Source organism: Zalophus californianus, chromosome 7 (assembly GCF_009762305.2).
Source record: "Zalophus californianus isolate mZalCal1 chromosome 7, mZalCal1.pri.v2, whole genome shotgun sequence".
Taxonomy (NCBI): domain Eukaryota; kingdom Metazoa; phylum Chordata; class Mammalia; order Carnivora; family Otariidae; genus Zalophus; species Zalophus californianus.
The window spans coordinates 108,709,140-108,735,317 of record NC_045601.1 but is presented as its reverse complement, the minus strand read 5'-3'; the positions used below and the strand labels follow the sequence as shown (position 1 = coordinate 108,735,317).

General features: G+C 54.8%; 2 protein-coding genes across 3 annotated transcripts in view; both read right to left on the bottom strand.

Annotated features, from left to right (window-relative positions):
• The window catches only part of TFEB (transcription factor EB), a 55,700-nt gene extending 45,993 nt beyond the window's left edge, over positions 1-9,707 (bottom strand). For both annotated transcript variants that reach the window (XM_027602935.1, XM_027602936.1), the window contains exon 1: positions 9,442-9,707. The gene's annotated coding sequence lies outside the window, so the exon portion shown is untranslated. The remainder of the gene's footprint in view (positions 1-9,441) is intronic.
• A 1,303-nt stretch (positions 9,708-11,010) lies between these two features.
• On the bottom strand, positions 11,011-19,786 carry PGC (progastricsin). The gene is given in 11 exon segments (XM_035728615.1): positions 11,011-11,192; positions 11,894-11,992; positions 12,380-12,527; positions 13,134-13,175; positions 13,177-13,245; positions 14,421-14,450; positions 14,452-14,618; positions 15,315-15,433; positions 16,318-16,441; positions 16,743-16,893; positions 19,728-19,786. Coding segments are annotated over 11 exon segments (1,161 nt in total). The 3' UTR covers positions 11,011-11,039.
• Between the last annotated feature and the right edge of the window lie 6,392 nt (positions 19,787-26,178).

The window sequence follows — 26,178 nt, the reverse complement described above, 5'->3', positions numbered from 1 at the left end:
GAAACACTCGCGAGGACATTCTTACAGGACTGTTTGCAGTAGCCAAAAAAGGAGAGCAACCCCAATGTCCCCGAGTAGCAGGATGGATACAAACATGGTGGCAAGTTCATACAGGGGAACACTGTACAGCAGTGAAAATGAACACACGATAGCCACACATCATAACCTGGATGGATCCCACAAACAAAATGTGGAGCGGAAAAAAACATGACATAAAAGCGCATGCTCAGTGTCATTCTAGCTGTATCAAATTCAAAATCTGGCAAAACTAACCTTTTCCAATAAAGATTGCAGACATCAGTGGTTCCGTGACAAGAAAAAGCAAGAACTGATGATCAGAAAGATCAGGATCGTGGTTACCTCTGGGGGGAAGGGGTTATGACAGAGGCGGAGCACACAAGCTGATTCTGGGGTGCAGGCTATGTTCTGTTTCTTCATCTGGGCAGTGGCTACCTGGGTGCTTACAGTTAACTTATTGCAGCATATACGTATATGTTCATGCTCTTACCAGGAATGATGGGGTATTTCACAATAAAAAGAGGAGGAAAAGGATGGGATATAAATAAATAGAAACAGAAGTTTTAATATTATCTTCTCACTCCTGGCTTTGAAAACCGTTATAATTACGCCCAACAAACTGGAGAGGAACCTAGAGTTAGTCACAGGTCTGAAGTGCCTGGTGATGCCCAGGGCTGTCTGTGGAGGGGCTCCCCCAGCTGGCCAGGGCTGGCTGGCCCTCAGCCCATCTCCCCACCACCACCTCAGGGTGACCCAGCCACCGCAAGCCCCTGGTTGCTCAAGGGCAGGGGGATGCGTCAGGCTGGGCACCTCCACACCTGTCTCACCCTGCCCTGGGCCATTCTTCTGGGCCCCCACCAGCAGGGCTCATAGGCTGACATGGGAAAGGCCCTTAAGCAACCCCCTGAACACCAAAAGGTGGGAGGCAGAAGAAGAAAGAGGGCGAGGAGGAGAGAGAGACGTACACACTTTGAGGGCCCATGTTCCAGATGCAGTGGAAGTAGACGGAGGTTCAGGGGGATGGGAATGTGGGGGGCAAAGGAAAGAGGGGAGGAGAGAAGGTGCTGGGGGGGGCGAAATCACTGCCCCAGATCCCAGGTCAAGTCTTAGGGGCGCAGCAACAGGCAGGCCCAAAGAGGTCTGAGTTGTTAGGCCCAATTTAGCATCTCCCCTGTGGCCCGGGGCTTCAGAACGGCAGGTGGGTGGCCAGCTGCCTTCCTGTGGCCTCCCCTTGCACTCAGCAGCCTCTAGGCCTCCTGGAAGGAAGGACTCTGTCCAGAAGGGAAGCTTCCTGGGTCTGCAGAGGTGACGCGCAGGTAAGAGGATCCAGGAAGCAATAGAGCTGTCCTTTTGGGGGCCCAGAGGGTGGGCAGGGCTGAGCCAAGTTCTCCATGCTTGCACGAGCCCTTTGGTAAAAACTCTCTCCCGACCAAGGAAGAACGCTTTTCATAGTGAAGGACCAGGCTTGGACACATTTCCATTCATTTATATGTACTTCTATACTATCTTCCACCAACCTGCCTTTCTCTGTCGTCTGGGGGTCCTGCAATTCCCCGCTGGGCTGTCAGCTTTGAAGGAGGCGCTGTGTTCTCATTCCCACCCACCCTGCTCCGCCCGCACAGCACTAGGTACCCAGGAGGTGCTCAGTTCATGCCTGCTGACCCTCATGGTGGCCCAGGCCACGGGGTGCTGGAGAGGCTCCCTCACGCTCCCCAGGCCTCCGTCCTCCACTCTCCAAAATATGGGGGTAGCACCAGCTAGCTTCTAAGGCTCCCAGCCCCACAGCCCCAGTCAGCCGACAGCAAAGCCAGCCGCACCCCGCCGCAGGGGCAGCTGAGAGCACACCTGGCCAGAGCCAGGAGGGGACGAGAGGCAACAGGGGCTGGACAGGATAGTGTGTCACCTCCTGGCCACTCTGTACCTCTCAGGGACTCAAGGGGGGGCTGGGGCAGGTGCTGTCCCCAAACCAATTATAAACAAGGCAGAGGACAGGCTGTAACTTCCCTTGGCAAACAGGAGAAAATAAACCAGAGCCCCACCCCACAGACCCACTGGTAGAACTGGGGCGGGGGGGGGGGGGGGCGGGGGGATGCTGGCAAACTCTCTACAGGAAGGGACAGACTGTCAGCCCTAAACCAGAGTGAAGCTGGACCTGGATCCTGGGGAGAGCAGGTGGCCAGGCGGGGGGGCGGGGGGGAGGCAGGGAGCTCCTCCTTGTCCAGCTGTGTACCCATCCCTGAGTATTAGATGGTGAAGCTGATACACTGCCTGCAGGGCAGAGACCTGTTGTGTCCTCATTTCGGGGCACTTGATGGGGGCTCAGTCCACACTCACTGCACAAAAATTTACTGAGCACTCACTGTATACCAGGCTCTCTTCTGGGCCTGGGGATACAGCATCACACAAAACAGATCCAACCTCTGCGCTCAGGGTGCTGACGCTGGAGGGTTCCATTCATCTGTCGACTGATCGGCTCAGTCACCAAGTCCAACCTGCCACCTCCCTGCAGGGCCGAAGACCCTGCCACTACCTCTTCTCACCTCCCATCACGACTCCTCCAGCTTCCAAGGAAGGATCCACCCCAAGAGCCCAGGGGTGAGCCCCCAAGGTGGCCCCACTCTCTGCTGCCCTCAAGGCCCAGGACCTCCTAGATGATGACAGAGACACCCCTCCATCCGACAGTGACACTCCCCCCAACATCTCCAGTCTGGATAAGGAAGGAGAAGGGCATGGCTGCTTTCTGTGCATGTTTTATCATATTTATTAGTAGTAAGAAACATAATTCAGGGGCACCTGGGTGGCTCAGTCGTTAAGCATCTGCCTTTGGCTCGGGTCATGATCCCGGAGTCCTGGGATCGAGCCCCACATCAAGCCCCCTGCTCTGTGGGAAGCCTGCTTCTCCCTCTCCCGCTCCCCCTGCTTGTGTTCCCTCTCTCGCTATGTCTCTCTCTCTCTCTGTCAAATAAATAAATATAATCTTAAAAAAAAAAAAAAAAAGAAAGAAAGAAAAGAAAGAAACATAATTCAAGCAGTGATGCCCTACTTGCCCACCCCGGGGTAGGAAAGTCAAGTCATATGGTGGGTCTTTCTAAGCCTCACTTCAACAGAGCCAAGGGCCACTTTGGATGCCTCCCTGCTAATCCAGCAATGCCACTCTGGCCCCAAGCACTTTTGCAGGAGTTTTAGATCCTGTCCCATGTTCTGATGCCTCTTGGGGACAGTGCTGTCCTTTGGTGTCCACCTCATCTCGCCTTGTTCAAGCAGCAACTATCTCCTGAGCACCTGTCCCAGAGGGTGGTGCCAAGACCACAAGGCCGTGCTCACTTTAACAGGAGGTGGGGGCAGAGAGCCAAGGTGGGGAAGGGAGGCTGATCATACCAGGGATTAGCGGTCACCAAATGGTGTCACAGTGGTCCCCGCCCCTTGGGACCTGGCTTCAGAAAGAAGACAGGCCTAAGAGGCCCAAAAGCAACCAGAGACCCAGGAGACAGAAAGCTGGTGCCTGGGAAGCTACAATGCAGTGGTCTGGGGACCAGCGGCATTAGCATCTCCTGAGAACTCACCCAAAATACAAATTCCAGACCTACTGGAATTTGTGGCCCTACTGATTCCAGACCTACTCAGTCAGGAACCCTGGGGGTAAGGCCTTAGTCATCTGTGTTTCAACAACTGTTCCAGGTGATTCTGATGCCCACTCGAATTTGAGAGTTGCTGCCCTGAAGAAAGGGCATCAGAATCATTTGGGGAATTTTTAACATATTGATGCCTAATCTCCTCCTTCAAGATTCAGATGCACTAGTTTTTTTTTCTTTTAAAGTAAGCTCTCCTCCCAGTGTGGGGCTTGAACTCATGACCCTGAGATCAAGCATGGCATGCTCTACCGAGTGAGCCAGCCAGGCACCCCGGATGTTGCTCCCCAGGTGATCATAATATCCAACCAAGGCTACAGTCAGATGGAACAATCCCCTGGTCTCCCAGGAAGGTGTGCCTTGATGGACAGAGGATTTGGTTAGAGGGAGGGGTGCAGAGGAGGGAGTGCCAGGAGAAGGGGCCAGCATGAGCAAGTACTGGGAGGAGGAAATATGGACCATGGATTTCTGGAAAACCTGCTGGAATTTTGGGTTAATCCCCAGGGCATCACATTTTACTTTGGGGTCTCCATTATTGGGATAAAAGCCAACAAGGAGGCCTGCCCCCAGAAGCTGGACGGGGGGTGGGGGTCGTGATACCTCCTTTCTCCTCATCCTTATGCCCACACCTAGGAGCTGGGGAAGAAAACCGGTGAGGACTCTGCCCCTCTCAGGTGACCTCTGCTGTCACCCGCTGCCCTATCGCTGGGATATTACCACCGCCTTGGCTCACACGGCAGCCAAGGGGACCTGAACCTCTGGGGCAGAGTGGAGGCGGGGCAGGCTGCAGAAGCGCAGGGGAAAAGCCATGGGTCAGGAGTGGGTAGTGAGTGGCCAGGCCAGACGCTACCCAAGGAATCCCCAGGGGCAGGGCAGGGCAGGGGCGGCAGGGATGCCGTAAGCAACCCCAGTTTCCCTGTGCGATCTTGTTAAATGTAGGGACCGGGCTGGGTGTGGTCACCAGGGAATGATGGGGGCTGCGGCCACAAAAGCTGCAAAGCCCCATGTAAGGCATTTCTTTCGAGAGTGTTAGATGCGCAGGGGAGTCCTGTTTGCAACCCACAGGTCTTTTTTTCCTTCGCTAGAGCTCTCTATGCCTCTAGTTCCTCACTTGGAAATGAGAAATAAAGAAATAAGTGAGTTATGGGGCGCCTGGGTGGCTCAGTCGTTAAGCATCTGCCTTCGGCTTGGGTCATGATCCCAGGGTCCTGAGATCGAGCCCCGCATCGGGCTCCCCAGTCCGCGGGAAGCCTGCTTCTCCTCCTCCCACTCCCCCTGCTTGTGTTCCCTCTCTCGCTGTGTCTCTGTCTGTCAAATAAACAAAATCTTTAAAAAAATTAAAAATAAATAAATAAAAAGAAATAAGTGAGTTGCAAGAGTCCGTTAAGATTAATAACTAATATTTTTAAGCACAATGCTACTCTAGATCTCATATATGCAGCATGCAACAAAATACTCAGCCAAGATGGGGCGCCTGGGTGACTCAGTCCGTTAAGCATCTGACTCTTGATTTCAGCTCAGGTCCTGATCTCAGGGTCCTGGGATCAAGCCCCAAGTCGGGCTCTGCGCTCAGCGCAGGGTCTGCTTGGAATTCTCTCTCTCCCTCTCCCTCTGCCCCTCCCACTGCTCGAGCTCTCTCTCTCTCTCTCTTTCACTCTCTAAAATAAATGAATAAAATCTTAAAAAAACAATACTTAACCCTCTCTGTAGCACTAGCAAGCAGGTGGTAGCATGATCCTTGCTTTGCAGGCGTGCAAACGGAGGCACAGTAGGGTTAAGCAGCTTGCCCAGGGTCACACAGCTAGGAAATGGCAGAGGTGGGATTCCAAGCCAAGCAGCCTGGCCCTGGAGCTCTTGTTCTCAACAATCTCCTGGCAACGTGGCACTTAGCTCAGTGCTCAGTACATGCCAGCTCTGACTCTGTCCCAAGAGAAACTGGCTGGTTGCACTGCCCGGGGCCAGCCTTGAGCTCAAGCTCTATGGAGTGGACTTCAGCAGTGCCCCCCCACACCCCCAGTGCCATACCACACGCGCCTCCTTTTGGGGAGCCTCTCCTGTCCAGGGTGCCTTTGCCAGAGATGGGTAGAAGGTTCACATTGCAGGGGACCCCACAGATGATCTCGGTTCCCAGCCATGGAAACAAAGGCTGAGAACAGCGGGGACCTGCTGCAGCCATACAGGTTGGCCATGAGGGGACTCCTGTGTCCTCGTGACTTTGGTGGCTGCTCATTCTCACTCAGTAGCTGCCACAGCCTTTTCCCCACATCTGAGTAAACAAGTGCCGAGTGAGGACTGCAAGGTAAGTTAATGTGTGAGGTTTCCAGGGAGACCCAGGGAGCCTTGTCTGAACTCCTCTCCTCTCGGGCGCCGGTCAGGAAGAGTCCTCACCAGAGGTCCTTTGGTCACCTGTGTCAGCAGAGTTCAGAAGAACAGCCAGGAGACAGGTGTGGCCCTGGGGCAGAGGCCTCAGCGAGTTCCCACCCCTGCTCAGAGCAGGAGACCCTGCATGGGGAAAAGAAGTTTCCCAGACCCCCAGCTGCCCACCTCTTAAGACAGAACTCCTGAGAAACCCGAAGAGGCCTGCTTGAGAGATTGAGCACATGGATTTTGGAGGCAGTTGGACCTAGGTTTGAGTCCCTACCTCTTCCAGGCTGTGTGACTTCCGGCAACTTGCTTAACTTCTCTGAATCTGGATAATGAAAAGAATCATTCCTACCTCACTCTAAAGAGTAAATATACAATAAATGTTGGCAACTAGTATTTTCTTATAATGTTGTTCTGTTATAGCATAGACTAGACAAATATTCCATTAATGTAATATCGTGTGATTATACTCTCATAGCCGCACACATAGACGATTCATCTATACACATGTACCTAGATACCTATCATCTCATAACCACACACACACACAAACTCCTCTCAATTACACACGCCCCAGAGTGAAACACAGAGCAATACTATGGACTCACCATGTGCCAGACACTGCTCCACCCTGAATCCCCACAACAGCCTGGAAGGAGTGTACCTCTTTCTCTTTTTTCAGAGGAAGACAGACATGTTACATTACATACATATGCACTTGCTGCATCCTGGGGTGTGGACACTTCTGGCAGCTCTGGAAATCTGACCTCCCTCCCTCTGTGTCAGAGGAGGTCAACCCAACTTCCATGGTCATCTCCAGGGCAGCCCCAAGCTGGGCCCCAAGTGCTGACTGCCCTCCATTCCTAGGACAAAGGCCCAACCTGGCTTTCATACCAGCTGTGGTTGGGGAAACCCCTGCTTCGGGCAGAAACCAAGTTGACTTTGAAAAGGAAGAGACAGAAGCCAGGGGGTGGTTGGGCCACTCCCTGTGGGGGCAGGTGCTAAGTAACTCTATAAACTCCAGCTAGTGATCCAATAACAGCCATAAACAAAGCCCCCAGAGGGATCAGGACCAGAAGCCAGACCCTCAAAGGACAGGACAGCCAGGCCTGCAGGATGGGAGGCCCCTCCTTCCTACTTTCCAGCCCTGAGGCTCAAAGGGGGCCTGACTGGCCATGGGGGTGGGCCCTGGGTATCCCTGCCATCCCAGGCCCCTGGATGGGCTGCTGCCTGCTCTGGCCCACCCCCTGCCCCACCTCTGACTGAGTCACCCAGCCCTCAGCCCTCAGAAGCCCAGCTGGTTCTCCATGGATTTGGTGCTCACCTGAGGGGGTGTCCCCTGCCCCATGCCCTGCACCACTTCCATGGGACCCGGAACAGGATTCTGATTAGTCTGCACCTCCCAGAGCTGAGTTGAGGGCAAAATAGCACTGCAGCTGTAACAGACCTTGTAAACTGTAAGCAGTATCAGCTCCCTTCCAGAGAAGCCGAGCAAACAGCCTTTCATTTATGCTTTCTGGTTCCTGACTCTCCCACCCCGGCGGCCAGAGGGCAGGCAGAAAGAAGGGGGCCAAGTGAAGTGCTCTATTTCCTACGGCTGGGGAAACTGAGGCATGGTACTAGCATACCAGCAAACTACCACGCAGGGCTCTGCCCTTCCGCTGTGTCTAAGACCGGCCTTTATTGCTGGCATCTCTCCCCCTCGACTGTTATCTGCCTGAGGGCAGGGCCTGGAGACTATCCACCTGGCTGGGCACTGAGAGGGCCTCAGAGCAAACAAGCTGAGGAGCCAGAAACTGCGTCCTGATCTGAGCCAACTGCATCTGGCCGCCCAAGAGGAAACCAGAGCCCCCCCCCCCCGCCCCCAAGAATTGCCAGGTCTTGGGCCAGTGGAATCTTGGACTGGGCGGGTGCAGGGGCTGAGCCCACATCTGAGAAGTATCAATAAGGGCCTGCACCGGCCTTGCCCCTGCCCTGCTCCATTAAGACCCCCTCACTCAGGGTGGGGGCTGGGCGGTAATTAATTGACACTTCCCAGAGGGCGTAAAGCCAAAGAAAGCACTGCGCTCAAGTCTAGACCAGAAACTGCGCCGAACCGTCCCCAGAACAGACAGGCGAGAGAACCCCGGCTGGCGTGGACCGGGTTGGGAAAGACTCTGTGGTGAGCAGCCGCCAGGCAACGGGGAGGGGGAGCTCGGGGCCGCGAGGTCGCGCGTGAAGAGGAGCCCCGCCCCGGGCGCCCGCCCTCCCTCTCTCCCAACCCCTGGGCGCGGGGCTGGGGCGCGCCAGGCTGCTGCGGCGCGAACCTGCTCTTGCAAACCGGAGCAGCTCTGGGCAGCGGTGCGTGAAGCCAGAACCCGGGCTGGGAAGGGGCGGAGGGGCGGAGGGGCGGAGGAGCGGAGGGGCGGAGGAGCGGAGGAGCGGAGGGGCGGGGACGGAGCTGGCATCAACTCGCTCCCTTCGAGGAGCGAAGTGCACGCGCGGCGCCCCCGTGGCTGACCCGGGTGCGGGGAGGTGGGGAGAAGACCGAGCGCGGACTTGGGGGGCGGGACGGCGAGGGGTTGGGCGGTACGAACTGCTGGAATAAGGGGAAGGAGGCGTGTTTTCCGGGATTCGGGACCAAGAAGGTGGGGGGGTACTCAGGGGCGGGTAAATGGCTGGGAACTCCAGGGAGCAGAAAGAGGGGCGCGCGAAGGGTGAGTTCTGGGGTTGGGGTTCCTAGAGGTCGTGGAATAATGCAAAGGGGAGAAAAAGCCTGAGCTCGGGGATACCAGGGGACGCGGGCAGCGGCCGCTTCTTAAGACACCGGGGTGTGGGGGTAAGAGACGGGAAGGGAGGGAGGGATGGTACTTCGACCCGCCCCCTCCAGCAGCCCAGCCCCGGGGGCGTGGCGCCGCCCCGGCCCTCCCACTCCCCGGGACCATCCAGGTTGGGCCTGGCCGGGCCGGACTCGGCCCCCGCTCACTTCCCGGGCCTCCGGCGCCCTCCCCCGTACCACCCGCCCCAGCCGCCTCGGGTGGAGAAGGAGTAGGCGCAAGGCCCACACGTCCCTCAAACTTGTTGCAAGTTCACTCCCACGCCTCCCGCCCCTTCGACTCCCAGCTCGCGAGCCGGGAAGGCCCATGCCCGCCCCGGCCCCTCCCGCCTGGTTACATAAGGTCGCGGAGAAGCCGCCCCCGGCCCCGGCCTACAGTGAGGGGCCGGAGGGGCTCCTGGGCTCCTCCGGCAGCGCCGCTCCGGCCATGTGCCGAGCGTCCCGAACTAGACGGACAGCCGAGCGGGTGGCGGCGCGGCACACACACTCCGTGTCCCCTCTTCAGCCGGCACCCCCATCCACCCACCTGTCTCCCGCACCCACAATGGGGGCGGGGGAGTCTGGGTCCGGGGTTCCGGGCCCTCCGCACACCCCTTGCCCCCCTGTCCCGCTCACCTAGCCCTGAAGGTCAATCCGTCCGCTGCCTGTCCCCCGCGGCTCTGGCAACTTGTCCCAAGTTCAGGTGTCCGGCCCGCGAGCTGCGCCTGCCGCCCCCTCCCGGACTCCTCCGGCTCCGCGCCACCGGGGAGGCCCGCCCCGTCCGCCCTTCCAGCTGCCGTCGGCGCCGCCGCCGCCGCCGCCGCCGCTCCCTAGGTCCAGCCCGCGGCCGCCGCCTCCGCTGTCACCGAGCCCCGCGCCCGGCGCCCGGGCTCCCGCTGTCAATCCGCACCCACTTCCCGCCGCGCCCGGCAGAGGGCAGCACACGCCCCCGCGGTCCGCCCCGCCCCGCCCCGCCCCTCGCGGGCCTACCGCGGCGCCCGCGGGGAAATGTAGTCCCTCCCGGCGGCTCCGCCAGGAACGCCGGGATTTGTAGTCCCACTCTGTGGGCCGTGGCCTTTGTACGCGGGCATGGCTGTTGACTTGGAACTTATGTTCCACTTCGTTTCTGCCCCTTATGCAAGTTTTTTTTCTCTTCTTACTCAGAGATGTCACGAACTACAGCTCACTATGATACACCCTGTGGTCTCTCTGATCCCAAGGAGAAGCCTGCAGCACGCTGTCTTTCCCAGAGTCTAGGAAAGATGTAAGGTCCCAGATGGTGTGGTGTTGCTATAGAAACTACTACGTGGCAAACCTCAGCTTCCCTCGTGTTTTGGAATGGAGTGCCAGACTTGAATCTTGTATTTCACCCCTACCCCTGAATGTAAGGAGCAAGGTTGGGGTCAGCCTAGTGAAGGACAGGTTGAAAGAAATGTACAAGGAGCCTACAACCCTCCCATTATGGTTTTCCAATAATACTCCTCCTCAAGCCTCATCAGTCCTTGCTTGCTCCTGCCTGGGGCAAAGGGCTCTAGGTAAAAATATGTTTCACTCAGCCCAGACCTTCTGAAGCCCTCCTGGAAACTGGTTCTGAGAGCATCACCCCCCTCCCAGAAGGACCCATGACTGTCACAAGTGCACGTAGGCATCTAGCATTTCTCAGAAGCTCCTAGTACAAACTTGATCACAGGTGAGGAGATGAAGGCCTAGGTGTGGGAGGATGGGAGGCCTAGTCACAGTGCTAGTGGACTTGCCTAGGGTGATTCTGCTGGTCATTCAGTCCATTAGGTCAGCAGAGCATTTCAGGTTGTGGCAGTAGGGCCCCTTGGCCCATCACAAAGGAATGCCCAGCCTCAATGTCACTACCACTAGCAGAGAGAAGCTGTGAAGAGACTCCAAGCCCTGAGGGGTACAGGGCCCCTCCCCAAGCCCTACCTTATGCACCATCTCTCTTAGAACCTCAGTGACCCCCCCCACAAACCTCCTAGCCCCTGAGGGAGAACAGGTCCAGCAGAGGCACATCTGCCCTTGACTCCCACTCTTCCCTCCCATTCCCTGTGACCAGGAGCTGCCTTACAGGCCACAACCGCCCTCTAAAACAACACGCTGGCCAACATGGAAGAGAACTATTTATTATGACAGAAAGCCCAGAAGCCAAAGAAAGAAGGCTGAATTCAGAGAAGAAGCCCCTGCAGGGTGGGGGTGGAGAGGAAGAAGGAAGCCAGGCGCTGAGTCTAGGTGGCAGTAGCGAAGCCCACACTGTTGTTGCCAATGTCGAAGATGGAATAGTAGGACCGGAGGAAGATGCCCCCGAGGATCCACAGGGGCTGGCCACTGCTGGAGGGCAGGTAGGTGGCCTGGACCCCAATAGTGCAAATGCCATTGCCCTGCACAACACAGAAGGGCAGCGCTCATTCATTTGCTCACACGTGGACTGGGCACTGCTCAGCCCTGAGCCCCAGGGCAGGAGCGCGATGCAGAAATGAGGGAGCCAGACTTGCTGCCCCTGAGGGCTCACAGGCCAACTGAGCCCCAGAGTAGGAGGGATTTCTGCAATGAGTAAATGCAGGCTGCAGTAACCATCAGCAGTCTCCTCTCTCCGAGGTCCCACCTGCCTCCCTTTTGCTCCCGATTTGGAGGAGGTCAGCCTGCTGGCAAAGCCTTGAAGCCAGACCAACTTGACTCCCAACCTTAGCTTCACCCTGACTAGCTTTATAGCCTTGTGTCAGTTTCTTAATCTCTCTGGACCTCCAAGTTTTCACTTGTAAAATAGAAATTAGCATCTCCCCCATTGAATGGTCTGATACTTCAGTGGGAAACAGTGTAGGCAAAGTGCCTTCCCACAGTGCTGACCCTAATAAGCGCTCGACAAACACCCCAGTGCTTCTCCACACTCATTAATAATGGTAATCAATAGCAGATGACACTCTTCTGCTTCACAGCCTCATGCCACAGTAGGGGTCTGGAATCAGTGAGTGCAGAAAATAAAGCAGTGCTCGCAAGCAGTTGGGGGATGGCACGTGGTGAGGAGACCCGGCGTCTCGGGCTCCCAGCCCCTCCTCACACCCGTCCGTCCCTACAGACTCACTGTGAAGATGTAGGAGTGGTAGGGCAAGGAGAAATGCACACGACTGAGGAGGAAGGTCAACGTGGGCAGGTTCTGGATGTTGTTACAGCCCACGATAAGCTGCAGAGAGCACAGAGCCCAGGTGCCTGAGAGGACCCACCAACCCCCTCACCTCAGCGCCCTTGCTTATGCTGCCCCACTTTGCCCCACACTTCAATCAGTTTGACCTTATCCAAAGCTTGGAAAATGTTTAACCCGTTTCCTTGGAAGGGCTGAAGCTCCAAGGAAATTCTACCCAGTAGTGATCACCCCTTACCCTCTCAGCACAAGCGTCCAGCCCCCCTGAATCAGCCTCCAGGCCCCCAGCCCCAGTCCTCCCAGGCGCCGCCCCCCCAACCTCCAGGCCTTTGGGAGCTGGAGGCCAAGAGTGGAGCAACTCCCAGAAGAATCATAAATGCTTCCCAGCGGACCACTCCAAAAGAAGGGGGATGCCTCCACCAGACACACCTGTCCATACTGGTCCGCCTGGGTCCCTGTAGCCTGCAGAAGGGCACTCAGGTACCGCTGGGGTATGGTGAGCAGAGAAGTGCCTGTGTCCACAATGGCCTGGCAGCCCTGGGAGCACCAGCCTGTGGCGTGGCCGCCAATGAGGAACCTGAATGGTGAGGAGATGAATGTGCTCGGCACCTCCAGCTCAGGGCATCTAAGAAGTGGGCTCTCCCCACCACTGAGGACCAAACAGCCACAGCCACAGAATCCAGGTATACCTCAGGAAGGTAAGGACTCTGCAGAGGTCCATCCAGCCATGCCCCTGCCACACACCATTCAGAGTCTATTCAAGGCCACCTAAATGGCCATGGAACATCTTTCTTTAAAGTTCCAAGGAAGGTACTAGAAACACTGAAAGCTGGGGTCACTGAGCGGTTTAAGTACTAGGACCACATTAACCCCCCCCCCCCCCATATACACCATGGTTTCCAATTAGTAAGCACATAGTGTTGGACCACAGGGTTTATAATGTTGGAGATTCCAGACCTACCCCATTTATGTTGTGCCCACCTCACCTACTTCTCCAGGCTGAGCTGGGCCTTCAGTCTCCAGCAGAGGATAGCTGTGGCTTTGTGGGGGCAGGCCTCAGGGCTCCCCTATCCCCACCTCCTAGCAGTACGTACGTGTGTGTGTGTGAGAGAGAGAGAGAGACAGAGAGAGACATGAAATGCCTCGGAGCCTGCCCCGTCCTCAAGCCCCCGCACGGACTCACTCCTCCAGGCTGATCGGCCAGGAGCGCTCCTGGGTTATGGCGCCAAGTAGATTGGCCCCTACGCAGGCTGTGCTCGACCCCTCCGAATATGAGAACTGCTTCATTCTGAGAGCTCCTATCTCCGCGGAAGGCAAAGGGAAGGGTGAATCAGGGAATGGCTATAGAAAAGATTTCCTGTTGAGCATTCACCCTCAAAGGGAAATAGAGGTCCTGCCCTGGCTGCAGGCTGAGGCTCCCTGAGGGCAGGGCTGTGTCTCCCGCTCACACTAGGCCTGCTGAGGGAAGGGGCTGTGTCCCCGTTTCTCACTGCAGCTCCACGCTGAGCCCCTCAGAATTCCCAGTGCCTCCGGGACCAGAGGCAGGGCCTCTGGGGAAGCTGCTGGTTGTGTGGCCCCCACTCCGTCCCATATACCCTTCTTCTCTCCCTTCCACCTCTTGCTACTAGTCTTGTATGTCACTGGGAGTTTGACACTGAGCCCGGCTTGTCATTTTTCTGCTGGGACTGGAGGGAGGTGGGGCCTTGGCTGAGAGGAGGGAAGGGTATTCCCTGCTCCTTTCAGCCTTCCCTAGGAGCCGAACCTGAATGTGGAATTGGGCAGAGCTCCTAAGGGCTAAACTCAGAATGAATTGTAATCAGAGGTGAGACTAAGTCAGCAACGTTAGGAACAGGGTAATATTGTTGATAGTCAGCCTCAGGTGATTAAGGCCAACTAGCAGATGCTGACTATCTCCAGAAGGTGGCTGGCTAACTCTGGAGGAAAGAAAGTCCCCTCCCAGGCCACTCACCGCGCCCCCCACCACCTGGCTCCCAGGCCACCCACACTAAACGGCTGCATTGCTTGTGTTTATGGTGAGGAAAACACCTTGTTAGGGGCAAATGATGAACCTTGACCAGAAGACTCCAGGATCTGGAAAGAACAATACATCAAAGGAGATGATGCAATAGATTGTACCCAAAAGAAGTGTCCAGAAGGCAGTGAGCTAACCGTGGCTCTGGACGGGAGGTAAACCCAAGAGGTATTGAGAATGAGCAGCCACACTCAAAGCTAAGTTCACCCAGAAGAGGGTGTCTGAGGGACAGACACAGGGATGAGGGAAAGGGTGTGGACAGGGGAACAGGTTCCAAGCCCAGGAGGAAAGTCCTAGACCCAGTAGTAGCTGATGCCAAATACCTACTGGGAGGCCTCCAAACCCCAAAGCACGGAGCTCATTTGCCGGGTCTGGGGAGGATGGGGGAGTTGCCTGGGAGCTGAGGATCCCCCCCGCCCCCAACAAGCAGTTTCTTACCTGCCTAGGTAGAAACTAAAGACTGGGCTGGAGCACGCCTGCCTGCAGCATGCCCTGCAGGGCTGTGGTGCCCCTACCCTCGGCCAGGGTTGGGTAGGCTAGGCCCATGATGCCATCAAACTTTAGCTGGAGGAAACAGGGACCTGGCTCATGCTCACTCAGGCCAAACTGCTGGTTGGGGACCTGGATGCTCTGCACCTGGAAGGGACACAGGGGATGGGAGGTGACAAGTGTAACTCCCCTCATCTTCCTATAACCCTCCTCCACAAGGACCCTTGAGGCTCCCTTGTTCATCCCTCCCTCACCCCTGCCCCTTGCCTTCTTTTTTTTTTTTTTAAGATTTTATTTATTTATTTGAGAGAGAGAGAATGAGAGATAGAGAGCACGAGAGGGAAGAGGGTCAGAGGGAGAAGCAGACTCCCCGCCGAGCAGGGAGCCCGATGTGGGACCCGATCCCGGGACTCCAGGATCATGACCTGAGCCGAAGGCAGTCGCTCAACCAACTGAGCCACCCATGCGCCCTGCCCCTTGCCTTCTTGACACATCTTGCAAGAGCTAGGTTTTCTCTCAAGTGGCCTTCCCCAGCTGCTGCTGCAGCACCCCCACCTCCATCTTCTTCCCCCTGTTCTCCCCCACCCAGCTTTTAAGCTCCTTAACCAAAGGACCAGGTTATCCCCTTCATCGGGGTGAGCTCAGTGCAGGCTGGGTGACTGCATGAAGGGGCGCTTGGTGTACTCATCACCTGACTTGTACTCAGTAGAGCACTAGGTGTTTGTATTCTCGGTCTCTGGCTAAGCTCCCGTCAGACTCAGGTCTGGGAGTTTCCAGGCCAGGTCAGAGCCCTGGGTACAGTTCCCACATCCTGGGGTGCAGAGTGGCCTGCAGCGGGCTCACCCTCAGAGTGTCATAGCCGTAGACAGCGCTGAGGCTGCCACTGCCATACTGCACAGAGAAGGTCTGCCCGTTGCTGGAGTAAGTCGAGGACATGTTGGGGCTGAAGCAGGAGCGGCCAGCTGTGGTGGGAAGGAGGGTTTGGGGAGGCAGGCTGGTAAGTGGAGGGCTGCCCACCTGAGTCCCAGCATCCCAGGACACACGGTCTTGGGGTGGCCAGCTGAGAGGGTTCCCAGCATGGGAAGGCCCGTGTGAGGGAGCCAGGCTTGGCCTCAAAGCCCCCTCTGACTTACAGAATCTTGGGTTGTCCTTTGACCATGACCCTTGGTAGGTAAGTTGCCTAGAATCCTTCTCTGTTTCCCTGCCCCCCTTGCAAATCCCCACCTGAGAAATTACTCATCAGCTATAGGAGCAAATGAACTTCCAAGGAATCCCTGCATTCCCTCCACCCTCATCCCGTCAAGAACCTGTCCTGAGATACCTAGGGACATGGCCAGTGAGGGACTCTTTGGACAAGAAGTGCCAGGACCCAAACCCCAAGGCTCTGGCAGGGACAGGGCAGCCTTAAGGAGGGGAACATGGCCTGTCTCCAAAAACAACTACAAGACAGGGACCAGATCCTATGTTGCTCTCCCCTGTGTCTAGGAGATGCGCAATGAGATAACTTAGTAAGCAGTGGAGTGGAATAGAAAGAATGTTGTCGACTTTGGTGGGACAGAGCGGCGTGCAGGGGACAGAGCGGCGTGCAGGGGACAGAGCGGAGCAGAGCAGGATGGGCCGGCTGGAGCAGCTGCAGGAGCATGTGTTGGTGAGAGGGAGGACAAAGAGACCACCCAGGCCCGGGGCCAGCCTCTTCCCTCTGTCTTGAACATGCCCCTTGACCCTGGCCAAGTCCCTGACTCTCAGGATTGAAGCACCCAGGCCCCACGATCCCGGCCTCGCTCGCCCCTTCCCCCAGGGCTGTCCGTGCCCTCCCTTGCCAACCCCTCCCCCTAGGGAGTCCTGCACTTAGCGCAGGCCCGGCTCTGGTACTGGACGGAGGGCACCCACAGGCTGGAGGAGCCTGTATCAAAAAGGACCAGGAAGTTTTGCGGTGGGGTCCCAATGGCGATTTCCCCAAGGTACAGACTCTGGGGGGCCATGGGGCAGGCTGTTAGCTCTGGAGGGATACCGAGACCCTCAGGCCCAGCCCCCTGCACAGACAGAGCCCTTGCCCTACAACCTACCCCAGAGGCAGAGGTCCAAGCCTATCTTCCATACTTGCCCAGAACACACAGACCCTTCGTCGGGGCCAGCAGGTGTGAGAGACAGGAGCAGGCCCCAGGGGCCAGGTGGGAGGGTGCAGAGAGGGTAGTGCAGCACACCCCCAAGGGCCCGGCCTCAGCCTTTGGCACCAATGAGAGGGAACCCCCACAGAGGGTCAGGGCTCACATCCAGGTAGGCCAGGGGTTCATAGACCACACCAAGGTCGCCCAAGTGGTACTTCTGGGCAGGGTCATTCTTGTGGGTCCTCAGGAACTCCCCCAGTAAGCCCTTCTTTTCCATGGTCTCACAGATGGGCTCTAATTTCCTCAGGGGGACTCTGCAGAAGGGCTGGCGTCAGCACAGGGCCCTCCCTCCTTCCTACAACACCTCTGACAGTCCCAGCGCCTCTGTCCCTCCCTGCTGTGCCACCTGCAGCCGCATCCCTCAGGCACCCAGCCTCTGTGTCCCCTGTGCCTATCACTGTGTGTCTCTGTGTGTCTCGCTCTTGCTCCAGCTCTAGCTCTGCCATCCCTTTCTCTCTGTCTCCATGGCTCTTTCCCTGGGTATGTCCCTCTGTCTCTTTCTCCCTCTCTCTCCTTCAGAGCTCTTCTCAGGACTTGTTCCAAGATTCAGAAAACAAATACCTTCACCCACGCATGCCCGCACCCCATCTCGAGGGTCCTTAATGTCCTGGCCATTTGCTCTCAGATGGCCCATAAATTCTTTCCCTAGAAGGGGGTGGGGGGACTTCAGCCATTAGCCTTGGCAGGATATATGCATTGTCTTTATGTAAGTTCTATGTCCAATGTAGGGCTTGAACTCAGGACCCCGAGATCAACAGTCACATGCTCTACCGAGTCATCCGGCCAGGCGACCCAGGAGATATGCATTTTAAGAAAGATTTCAGGGCGCCCGGGTGGCTCAGTTGGTTAAGCGACTGCCTTCGGCTCGGGTCATGGTCCTGGAGTCCCGGGATCGAGTCCCACATCGGGCTCCCTGCTCAGCGGGGAGTCTGCTTCTCCCTCTGACCCTCTTCCCTCTCGTGCTCTCTGTCTCTCATTCTCTCTCTCTCAAATAAATAAATAAAATCTTTTAAAAAAATTTTAAAAAAAAGATTTCAGAGATGGCAGAGCTCACCCCTACCCTCTCCTATGGTGGCCCTCAGGCAGCTGGCCCCTGCTGAATGTGACACAGCATGGGGATGGACAGCGCTAGACTGGGACTCAGAAGACAGGATTCTGGGTCTGCCCCTGCCTAGGGCCGATCACTGCTCTTCTCCCGACACCAGGCAGGATGGAAGTTGGCCTGGGTGGTCTGGAGCCCAGATCCGCTCTGGAATTGGAGCTGATGAAGTCTGGATTTCTGCCCCTATCTCCCTTGGTTCTCCTCCTCCAAGACCTGATTGCTGCCATTGCCTAGGGGGTCTCTGCGGTCCACCCAGGCTCGTTCCAGACTCCAGAAGTCCCACTCCTTTCTTTTCTTTTGCCACCCGATTCCCCATTCCCTCAGGACCCCGCATTCGCCCCCAGTTCTCCACTGAACCCATTCACATTGAGCTACTAAGACTGATGGTTGCTCAGGCTCGCCACCTCTACAGAACTTGCATATTACACACAGGTTTCTGCGAGGAGCCTTGTCTTCAGCGGAGGCATCGGTCCTTACGGATGAGACAGGAGGCACTGTGCAGGCCGGGTGCCCTCCCCATGTCCTGGAACCCACACCTTCTCGCTCCTTTTCTCCTGACACCTCAGCATGTACACATTACATTCCTGGTGTCTCTGCTTAGATGACTGTGCCATCTGCTAAATAAATAGTGGGCCTTAAGGGAATTTTTAGCAAACGTCTGCCTATCCAGAAATCATCGTCCCTTGCTGCAGGAAGAAAGCACACCTGCCATTCAGAGTCTGTGTGGATAGCAGTCACCCTGACTCTGTCCCAGGTCCATCTTTTCTCATCAGATGGGGAAGCGGCTGTGCTTTTTCCTTTGCCTGGAATTGCAACCGTCAGCAGATTAAGTCCACAGCAAGGCATGTAGCTCATAGTTAAAGATTATTGGGAACACACCAGGATGCTTTGCTTAAGATAATGAAAAGGAAGCCCAAGAGAGCAAGAAATGAATTAGTCTGCCCAATCGCAAGGTGTGTGGCCCCTGCTTCTGCTAACAAAGATAGCATCACTGACACACATTGTTGGGATGTTTTACAGATCCAGAGCAGGGAAGGAAAGGACCACCCAATCACATCTGGTGAAACCAGACAGCCCAGGGATGCCTGGGTGGCTCAATCGGTTAAGCGTCTGCCTTCAGCTCAGGTCATGATCCCAGGGTCCTGGGATTGAGTCCCTCATTGGGCTCCCTGCTCAGTGGGGAGCCTGGTTCTCCTTCTGCCTGTCACTCCCCCTGCTTGTGCTCACTCACTCTCTCTGACAAATAAATAAATAAAATCTTTAAAAAGTAAAAAAAAAAAAAAAAAAAAGACAGACCAGTGCCAGAAAGGCAAGTCATTCAATCTTGAGGTTGACCCAATCAATGACCCTTCAGAAGAACCCACAACCTCAAGCCCCTCATCTCTGATTATTTCCCCTTAAAAACCCTCACTTGCGGGGCGCCTGGGTGGCTCAGTCGTTAAGCACCTGCCTTCGGCTCAGGTCATGATCCCAGGGTCCTGAGATTGAGCCCCGCATCAGGCTCCCTGCTCGGCGGGAAGGCTACTTCTCCCTCTCCCACCCCCCCGCTTGTGTTCCCTCTCTTGCTGTGTCTCTCTCTGTCAAATAAATAAATAAAATCTTAAAAAAGAAAAAACCCTCACTTGCAAGGAATCAGGGCATATGGGACTTTTGAGCATTAGCTCCCCTTTCTCCTGGGTAGCTCCACACCGATAAATGAGCCTATCTTGCTTCACGGCAAAAGCTCGGTGTCAGTTTTTTTATTGGCTTGCAGGGCATCTGGTGGACAAACTCTACTTTGGTTCAGTTACAGACATTTCATGAGGGCAAAGGCTGTAGCGCCTCCCACCTCTGAGTCCCCAGCTTACACCTGCTTAGGGAGCCTTCCCCGCCCCAGCAGAAACTCCAGAGTAGAGACTGGTGGGACAGCCCCTGGCCAGGCTACCCCTCACAGGGCTCCAGACTCCTGCCTGGACTCCGGCTCCAGAGGCCAGGCCCCAGACTCACTTGATGACTGCTGCCTCCAAAAGTTGGAGGCTGACCACGGTCACCACCATCCACTTCATGGTGCCAGTTCCCAACTGGCCACAGAGAAAGAGCCACTCCAAGTTGGGCTGATGCAATGGAGTGAAGGCCTGAGCACTCCTGCCTTTATACCTCCGGGTTCTAGCCCAGTCCCTGCCTCCCTGCCCCAGGCACCTGACCTCAATCCCAAGTGCACCCTGTGCTCCGCCTATCAGTTGTTTTAGGTGTTTTCCTTTTTTTTTTTTTTCCAATTTATTTATTTGAGACAGAGAGAGAGAGAGCACAAGGGGGAAGAGGGGCAGAGTAGAAGGAGAAGCAGACCTCCTGCTGAGCAGGGAGCCCGATGCAGGGCTCCATCCCAGGACCCTGAGATCATGACCTGGGCCGAAGGCAGACGCTAAACTGGCTGAGCCACCCAGGCATCCCTGTGTGTTTTCCTTCTTGAGGGTGGCCACTTTTTAATACAAGCTGTGGAGGCCAAGAAGTGTGAATAATAGGAGTTTCCATAAGATGCACCGGTGAGGATTTCTTCTTGTCCAGGAACAGAGGCATGATGTGACATTTCGGGGCAAGGGCCAGAGTCAGGTCCATGGAGGGCCTGAGGATGAGAAACCTGGTTTCTCATCCTCCGTACTATTGCCATTTTGGAACATATGATTCCTTGTTGGGGGGCTGTTCCGTGCTGTTTAAATGGTTAGCGGCATCCCTGGCCTCCACCCGGGATGCCACCAGCAGTCCAAATGTTGTGAACCAACAATATCTCTGGGCATTGCCAAATGTCCCCTTAGGGGCCAAAATTGTTGAGAATCGCTGGTCTATAGGTGATGCCCTCAGAGATCTGACTCAAGTCCTGGTTCCCAGCACCCCCAAACCTTGTGGGGTGCTGTTCGGGTGACTGGGGATGATGGGGCCGGTACTTAGGATGATGGTAATACCATGCTGCTGCTCGTAGTGATGATGGCTGGATCCTTAGCTCTGAAGCCGGTGGTGGGGCTGGCGTGCCAGGGGCTGAGGTCAGAGCTATTTGCAATAGCTTTGGAGGCTTCCCAGTCAAACGGAGTCCCAATTGGACAGTCTGTCCTCATAGTTCAGCAGGGACACACCCACAATGTAAATCACACTGGCCTCTGGGTATTCCCCTTGTACAAGTCAGCAACAACAAGAGGCCTGGGGCAGGGGTGGAGGGGACATGCCAGACCTTGCCTCTCTTCCTCGTGGTCTCTCTTCTCCAGCCCCACTGAGACTCTGCCCCTATCTTTAGTGCTCCTCCAATGCCTGTATCCCCCATTACTGTCCTCCAAGCCGCCATGTGCCCCGGTCCCGCCCCTAAGTCTGGTCCACCCTGTGCCTCTCTCTCTCATCTCCCGGCCCTCCTTGCTTCCCAGCTACAAGTTTCTCATGGGCTGAGATGACCTGGAGCTGGCCCAGTGCCCACCAGCCTGGCACAGGAGAGCTCCCAAGTTTGGGGTGAGTGGAAAAAGTCCCCAAGCTAAACCCATCTCTGCCACCTTGTACTGCACATGCAGGGCTCCAAACACTTGTCAGGCCCTCAAGCCCCAGGCAGAAGGCCACAACCAGACTTGCAAACACTGATATAATCCAGCCAATGGGGGAGATTCGCCTCTGGCCACCACCACCCACTGCCCAGCCAGAGCCCCAGAGCCTCCCCTAGCCCTATGATGGGGAAGGGGAAAGAGGGCACTAGAGGTCTTCCCAGGATTGTTGGCACAGAATGGGATATACCTGCCTGATTGTGTCTCAAAGCCAAAGCAGCTCCCATTCCTCCTTGCAGTTCCCAGGGACACGTTGGACTCTAGGATGGAAGGCAAGGGAGTGAGGGACTGCATTCCCTGGAGGAGGGGGTCTGCAGATTTGGAAGGGCAGGCCAAAGAAAGGCATAGGGTTCTTGCAAGCTTGACAAATCCTATGAATATAGCAGAATCCATGGGATCCCTTAAGTCTTCTGAGTCTTGCCAGGCTCCCCAGCATGGGGCCTCCAGCGACCATTTCTTTATCTGGTAGTCCCTAGGAGTCTGACAGCTGCCAGGCTAACCTTCCCCAAAGCCCAGTGGCCCCACATCCCTTCTAAGCATCCCTGCCCTGCTGCTTCAAGCCAGAGCTCCCTTCTTGGCTGCCCGGCCCTGGGGGGTCTGCAACCTCACCTCTAACCCAACCTGATCTAATAGCAGCCAGGCTCCTCAGTGTCCTCAGATATTCCAAGCCCTCGTCTATCTCTGGCCTGACCCCCAAGACCCAGTCACTTGTTGGTGGAAAGCCCACTTCTCTCCCATCTAACTGTCTAAATTCTGTCCATCCTTCAGTGCCTCTCCCAGATCGGGGGATGTGCAGTCTGAGGACAGCTTAGATGTCATCTACGACCGCCTCCTACCAAGGACACCCAGGGAGCCTGGCCCACGGACTCCGCCCACATTACTCTTCTGCCCCTAAATGCTGCACACCCAGCTGACCCTCTCCCCTTGGTGCTGGATCTCACATACTCTCAGATCAGTCTCCAGTTGTTTCCTGGGGTATGTTTGCCTCCCCCATAGACTAGAAGCTCCCAGAGGGCAGAGACAGCAGCTTCCACCTCCCTATGCCTGGTCCAGAGCTCGGGAAATCCTGAACAGTAGCTGGAGCCCATGGAGTTGTTCTTGATCAGGCTAATTTATCTCCCCCGCCTCATTACCCCAGCACTGCAATTTTGCCCCCACACCCCAAAGGGATCTTGTCAAAATCTAGGGTCTGGGATCCTTTCATTGTGATGGTCTCCCTGGAAAGAGGCATTTGCTCAGCACCCTCTGGTCTCATCTCCCTCTGAGCACCACCTGCTTCAAACTCATCAAAGGCCCCTTTTGGCTAAGTAAATAAAATCCCAACTCATCACTCTGGCCTGGAGGACATGCTGAGTCTGGCCCCTTCCCCCTGTTTCCATGCTCAGCTTCCAACACTACCCTACACATCCTCTATCCTGTAGGCATAGTGACCGCCTCGCTTTCTCCCAAGGAGGCATGGTATTTGCCAACCTCCACGCTTTTATCCATGGTGTGCCCTCTCTCTGGGATGCCTTCCCAAGCATCTGCACTTGCAAAACCCCTGCCTCTTTCAAGACCCAGTACAAATGCCACGAAGCCTTCCCTACGGTGCCCACCTACATTCAAACTGGCCCCTATAATGGAGAACTTTGCCTTTCCTTCTCTTATGGTATTTCTTTTATACCATCTTCTCTCCCAGTGACTTGTCCCAAATCTTACCGCCTGTAACTAAAAGACCAGGTGTCTTCCTGCACATGGCTCCTTCAACAGCTCACTCATTTGTCAGAGTGTCCACAAAAGTCATACTGGTTGCTGGGAATGTCTTGGGAATATGGAAAGGACTGAGGCTGCCCACTGCCACTGCTAATCTTTTCCCCTGGCAGACATCACTAACCAGACGTATCACTCTTTCCCACAGTGCTGAGCCAAGACCTTAGGATCCTTCCCAATCTAGCGCTTGAGGCAGCCATTCTCAGTCAATCTTTTTTTTTTTTTAGATTGATTTTATTTATGTATTTATGTATTTATTTATTTATTTATTTATTTGACAGGGAGAGAGACAGCAAGAGAGGGAACACAAGCAGGGGGAGTGGGAGAGGGAGAAGCAGTCTCCCCGTTGAGCAGGGAGCCCGATGCGGGGCTCGATCCCAGGACCCCAGGATTATGACCTGAGCTGAAGGCAGGTGCTTAACGACTGAGCCACCCAGGCGCCCCTGAATCAATCTTGAAATGAGAATCCCTAAGCCCTTTAGTGGAGGGTTTGTTGGTTTTTTCCTTTCAATCTGGACACTAAATTTCATTTAGCATCCCATATAATACAACTTTTTAAAAATCAAGACATCTTGAAACTACAACTGTTCTCACTATTGTACATTATCTTCTCGCTCTTAATGTACACACTTAGGTTTTAACAGAGCTGTAATCAGTCTGCAAACAGTGCTTCTGTTCTGCTCTTGTCACTAAGATTACTACAAAACACATTTCCACACATTAAGAAAAGCCACGTTCAGCATTTTTCACAAAGTTGAAACAAAGAATCCTAAAATCAGTTATGGACCCAATAAAGACCCCAAATAGCCAAAGTAATGTTGAAAAAGAAAACCTAAGCTGGAGGCATCACAATTCCGGACTTCCAGCTCTATTACAAAGCTGTTGTCATCAAGACAGTATGGTACTGGCACAAAAACAGACACATAGATCAATGGAACAGAAGAAAGAGCCCAGAAATGGACCCTCAACTCTATGGTCAACTAATCTTCGACAAAGCAGGAAAGAGTATCCAATGGAAAAAAGACAGTTTCTTCAACAAGTGGTATTGGGAAAATTGGACAGCCACATGCAGAAGAATGAAACTGGACCACTTTCTTACACCATACACAAAGATAGACTCAAAATGGATGAAAGACCTAAATGTGAGACAGGAATCCATCAGAATCCTAGAGGAGAACGCAGGCAGCAACCTCTTTGACCTTGGCCGTAGCAACTTCTTGCTAGACAGGTCTCTAAAGGCAAGAGAAACAAAACAAAAATGAACTATTGGGACTTCATAAAAAGCTTTGGGGAGTGCCTGGGTGGCTCAGTCGGTTGGGTGTCTGCCTTTGGCTTGGGTCATGATCCCGGGGTCCTGGGATCAAGCCTCACGTCTGGCTCCCCGCTTAAGTGGGGAGCCTCCTTCTCCCTTGCTCTCTGCCCCTCCCCCACTCGTGTGCTCGCTCTCTTGCTCTGCTCTCTCTCTCAAATAAATAAATAAAATCTTTAAAAAGAAAAAAGATAAAAAGCTTTTGTACAGTAAAGGAAACAATCAACAAAACTAAAAGGCAAGCTACAGAATGGGAGAAGATATTTGCAAATGTCTTATCAGATAAAGGGCTAGTATCAATCTCATCATGAGAAGGTGTGAGGGGCAGGGTATTTTATATTTGTTTGGTCGGGCAACCCTGACGACAATCCCACAAATTAGGTTACCTTATCCTCATTCTGCCCAGGAGACCATTCATCCATCTGTATCTCAAACAGCTGGAAATTGAGCTGTGTGTGTAGACATGGAGAAATAGACTGATTGTTTTTCTCTACGGTCTATTGATTAACATACTATACTCCTGCTCCCTGACCACAGCTTGCCTGGCTGGCTTACGTGGAAAGTGGCGGGGGGCATTGGGTGGTGGGGGCATGTCACACTGCCACCCAGCGGCAGGAAGGGGAAGGATGGGGCAGGGCCTCCGGGTCAGCTGGAAGCCGGCATCCAAACACCACAGGCCCTTTTGGCTTCTTCTCATTCCCACTTTGCTTCTGTGCCCCACCCCCTCTCTCACTGTACGCCGGCTTTCTCCACATTACTGACCCCAGACAGCTGACTTTCACACTTCCAGAGAAAGAAGGAAACCAGAATTCCCGGAGGAATTCCTTGAATCCCTGACCTACTCCTGGACCAGCCAACTGTGGCCCGCAGCAGGGTCCTGAGAGAACCTGGAGGCTCCCTTGGGAAGCATTTTGAAGAGTGTAGACAAAGTCCCCAGAAGAAGCAAGGGATGTTTCCAGGCAAATTTTAGAGATGTCCATGCACATCTATTTCTGATGACATATAGACCCTACCACGAACTCTTTATCACTCTTCTTTGCACAAATGAAAGAATGTGATGGTCACATGTGACATGCAATTTGCTTGAGACCAATCTCCACCATTTGTTGACCCCTTGACCCCTGCAATTCACTTACCCTTTCCGAGCCTGAGCTTCCCTGACTGTAAGTGGGGATAACATCTGCCCCCAGGGTTGCAGTAACCATCTAATAAGGCCACTGTGATTGTGAAAGTGCTAGCAGGGGGCAGGCCCCCAGGAACTCTCAGCTGAGTCGGAGTCTCTCTCTTAATGGAACAGGTCTGGAGGCGGGGCTAAAGAGGAAACGGGACCTGGGGAGCACTGACAATGTTCTGTTTCTCGACCGGAGCTCCCCTTCCAAGGTCTGTTGAAGTCAGCGAGCTGTGTACTCACGATCTGTGCACCTTTCTGTATACATATTGTACTTCCATTCATGTCACCATTGGAGCAGAAGGAAGAGAACAAAGGAGACAGGACACCTGCCCTAGGAGAACCCCCCAAATGAAGGAGGGAGGTGGTCCCTGCTTAGGGAGATCCCAGCTAATGGGGACCTGGCAGGCTCACCTAGGGACCTGGCAGGCTCACCTGTGATACCACTGTCCCCAGCAGGACAGAAGCAGAGATGCCCTCACATGAGATAAGGACCAGAGTGTATTCTGTGCATAGTCATGTGTTGATTGTAATACATTTACTTATTTATTTTTCACAACACAGGAGTTTATTGTGAAAGTAAATTAAACAAACAAACGTACAGTATGGCTAGTGGTGGCAAAGGCAATCTGGTAGCTTAATGCAAGTTTTAAT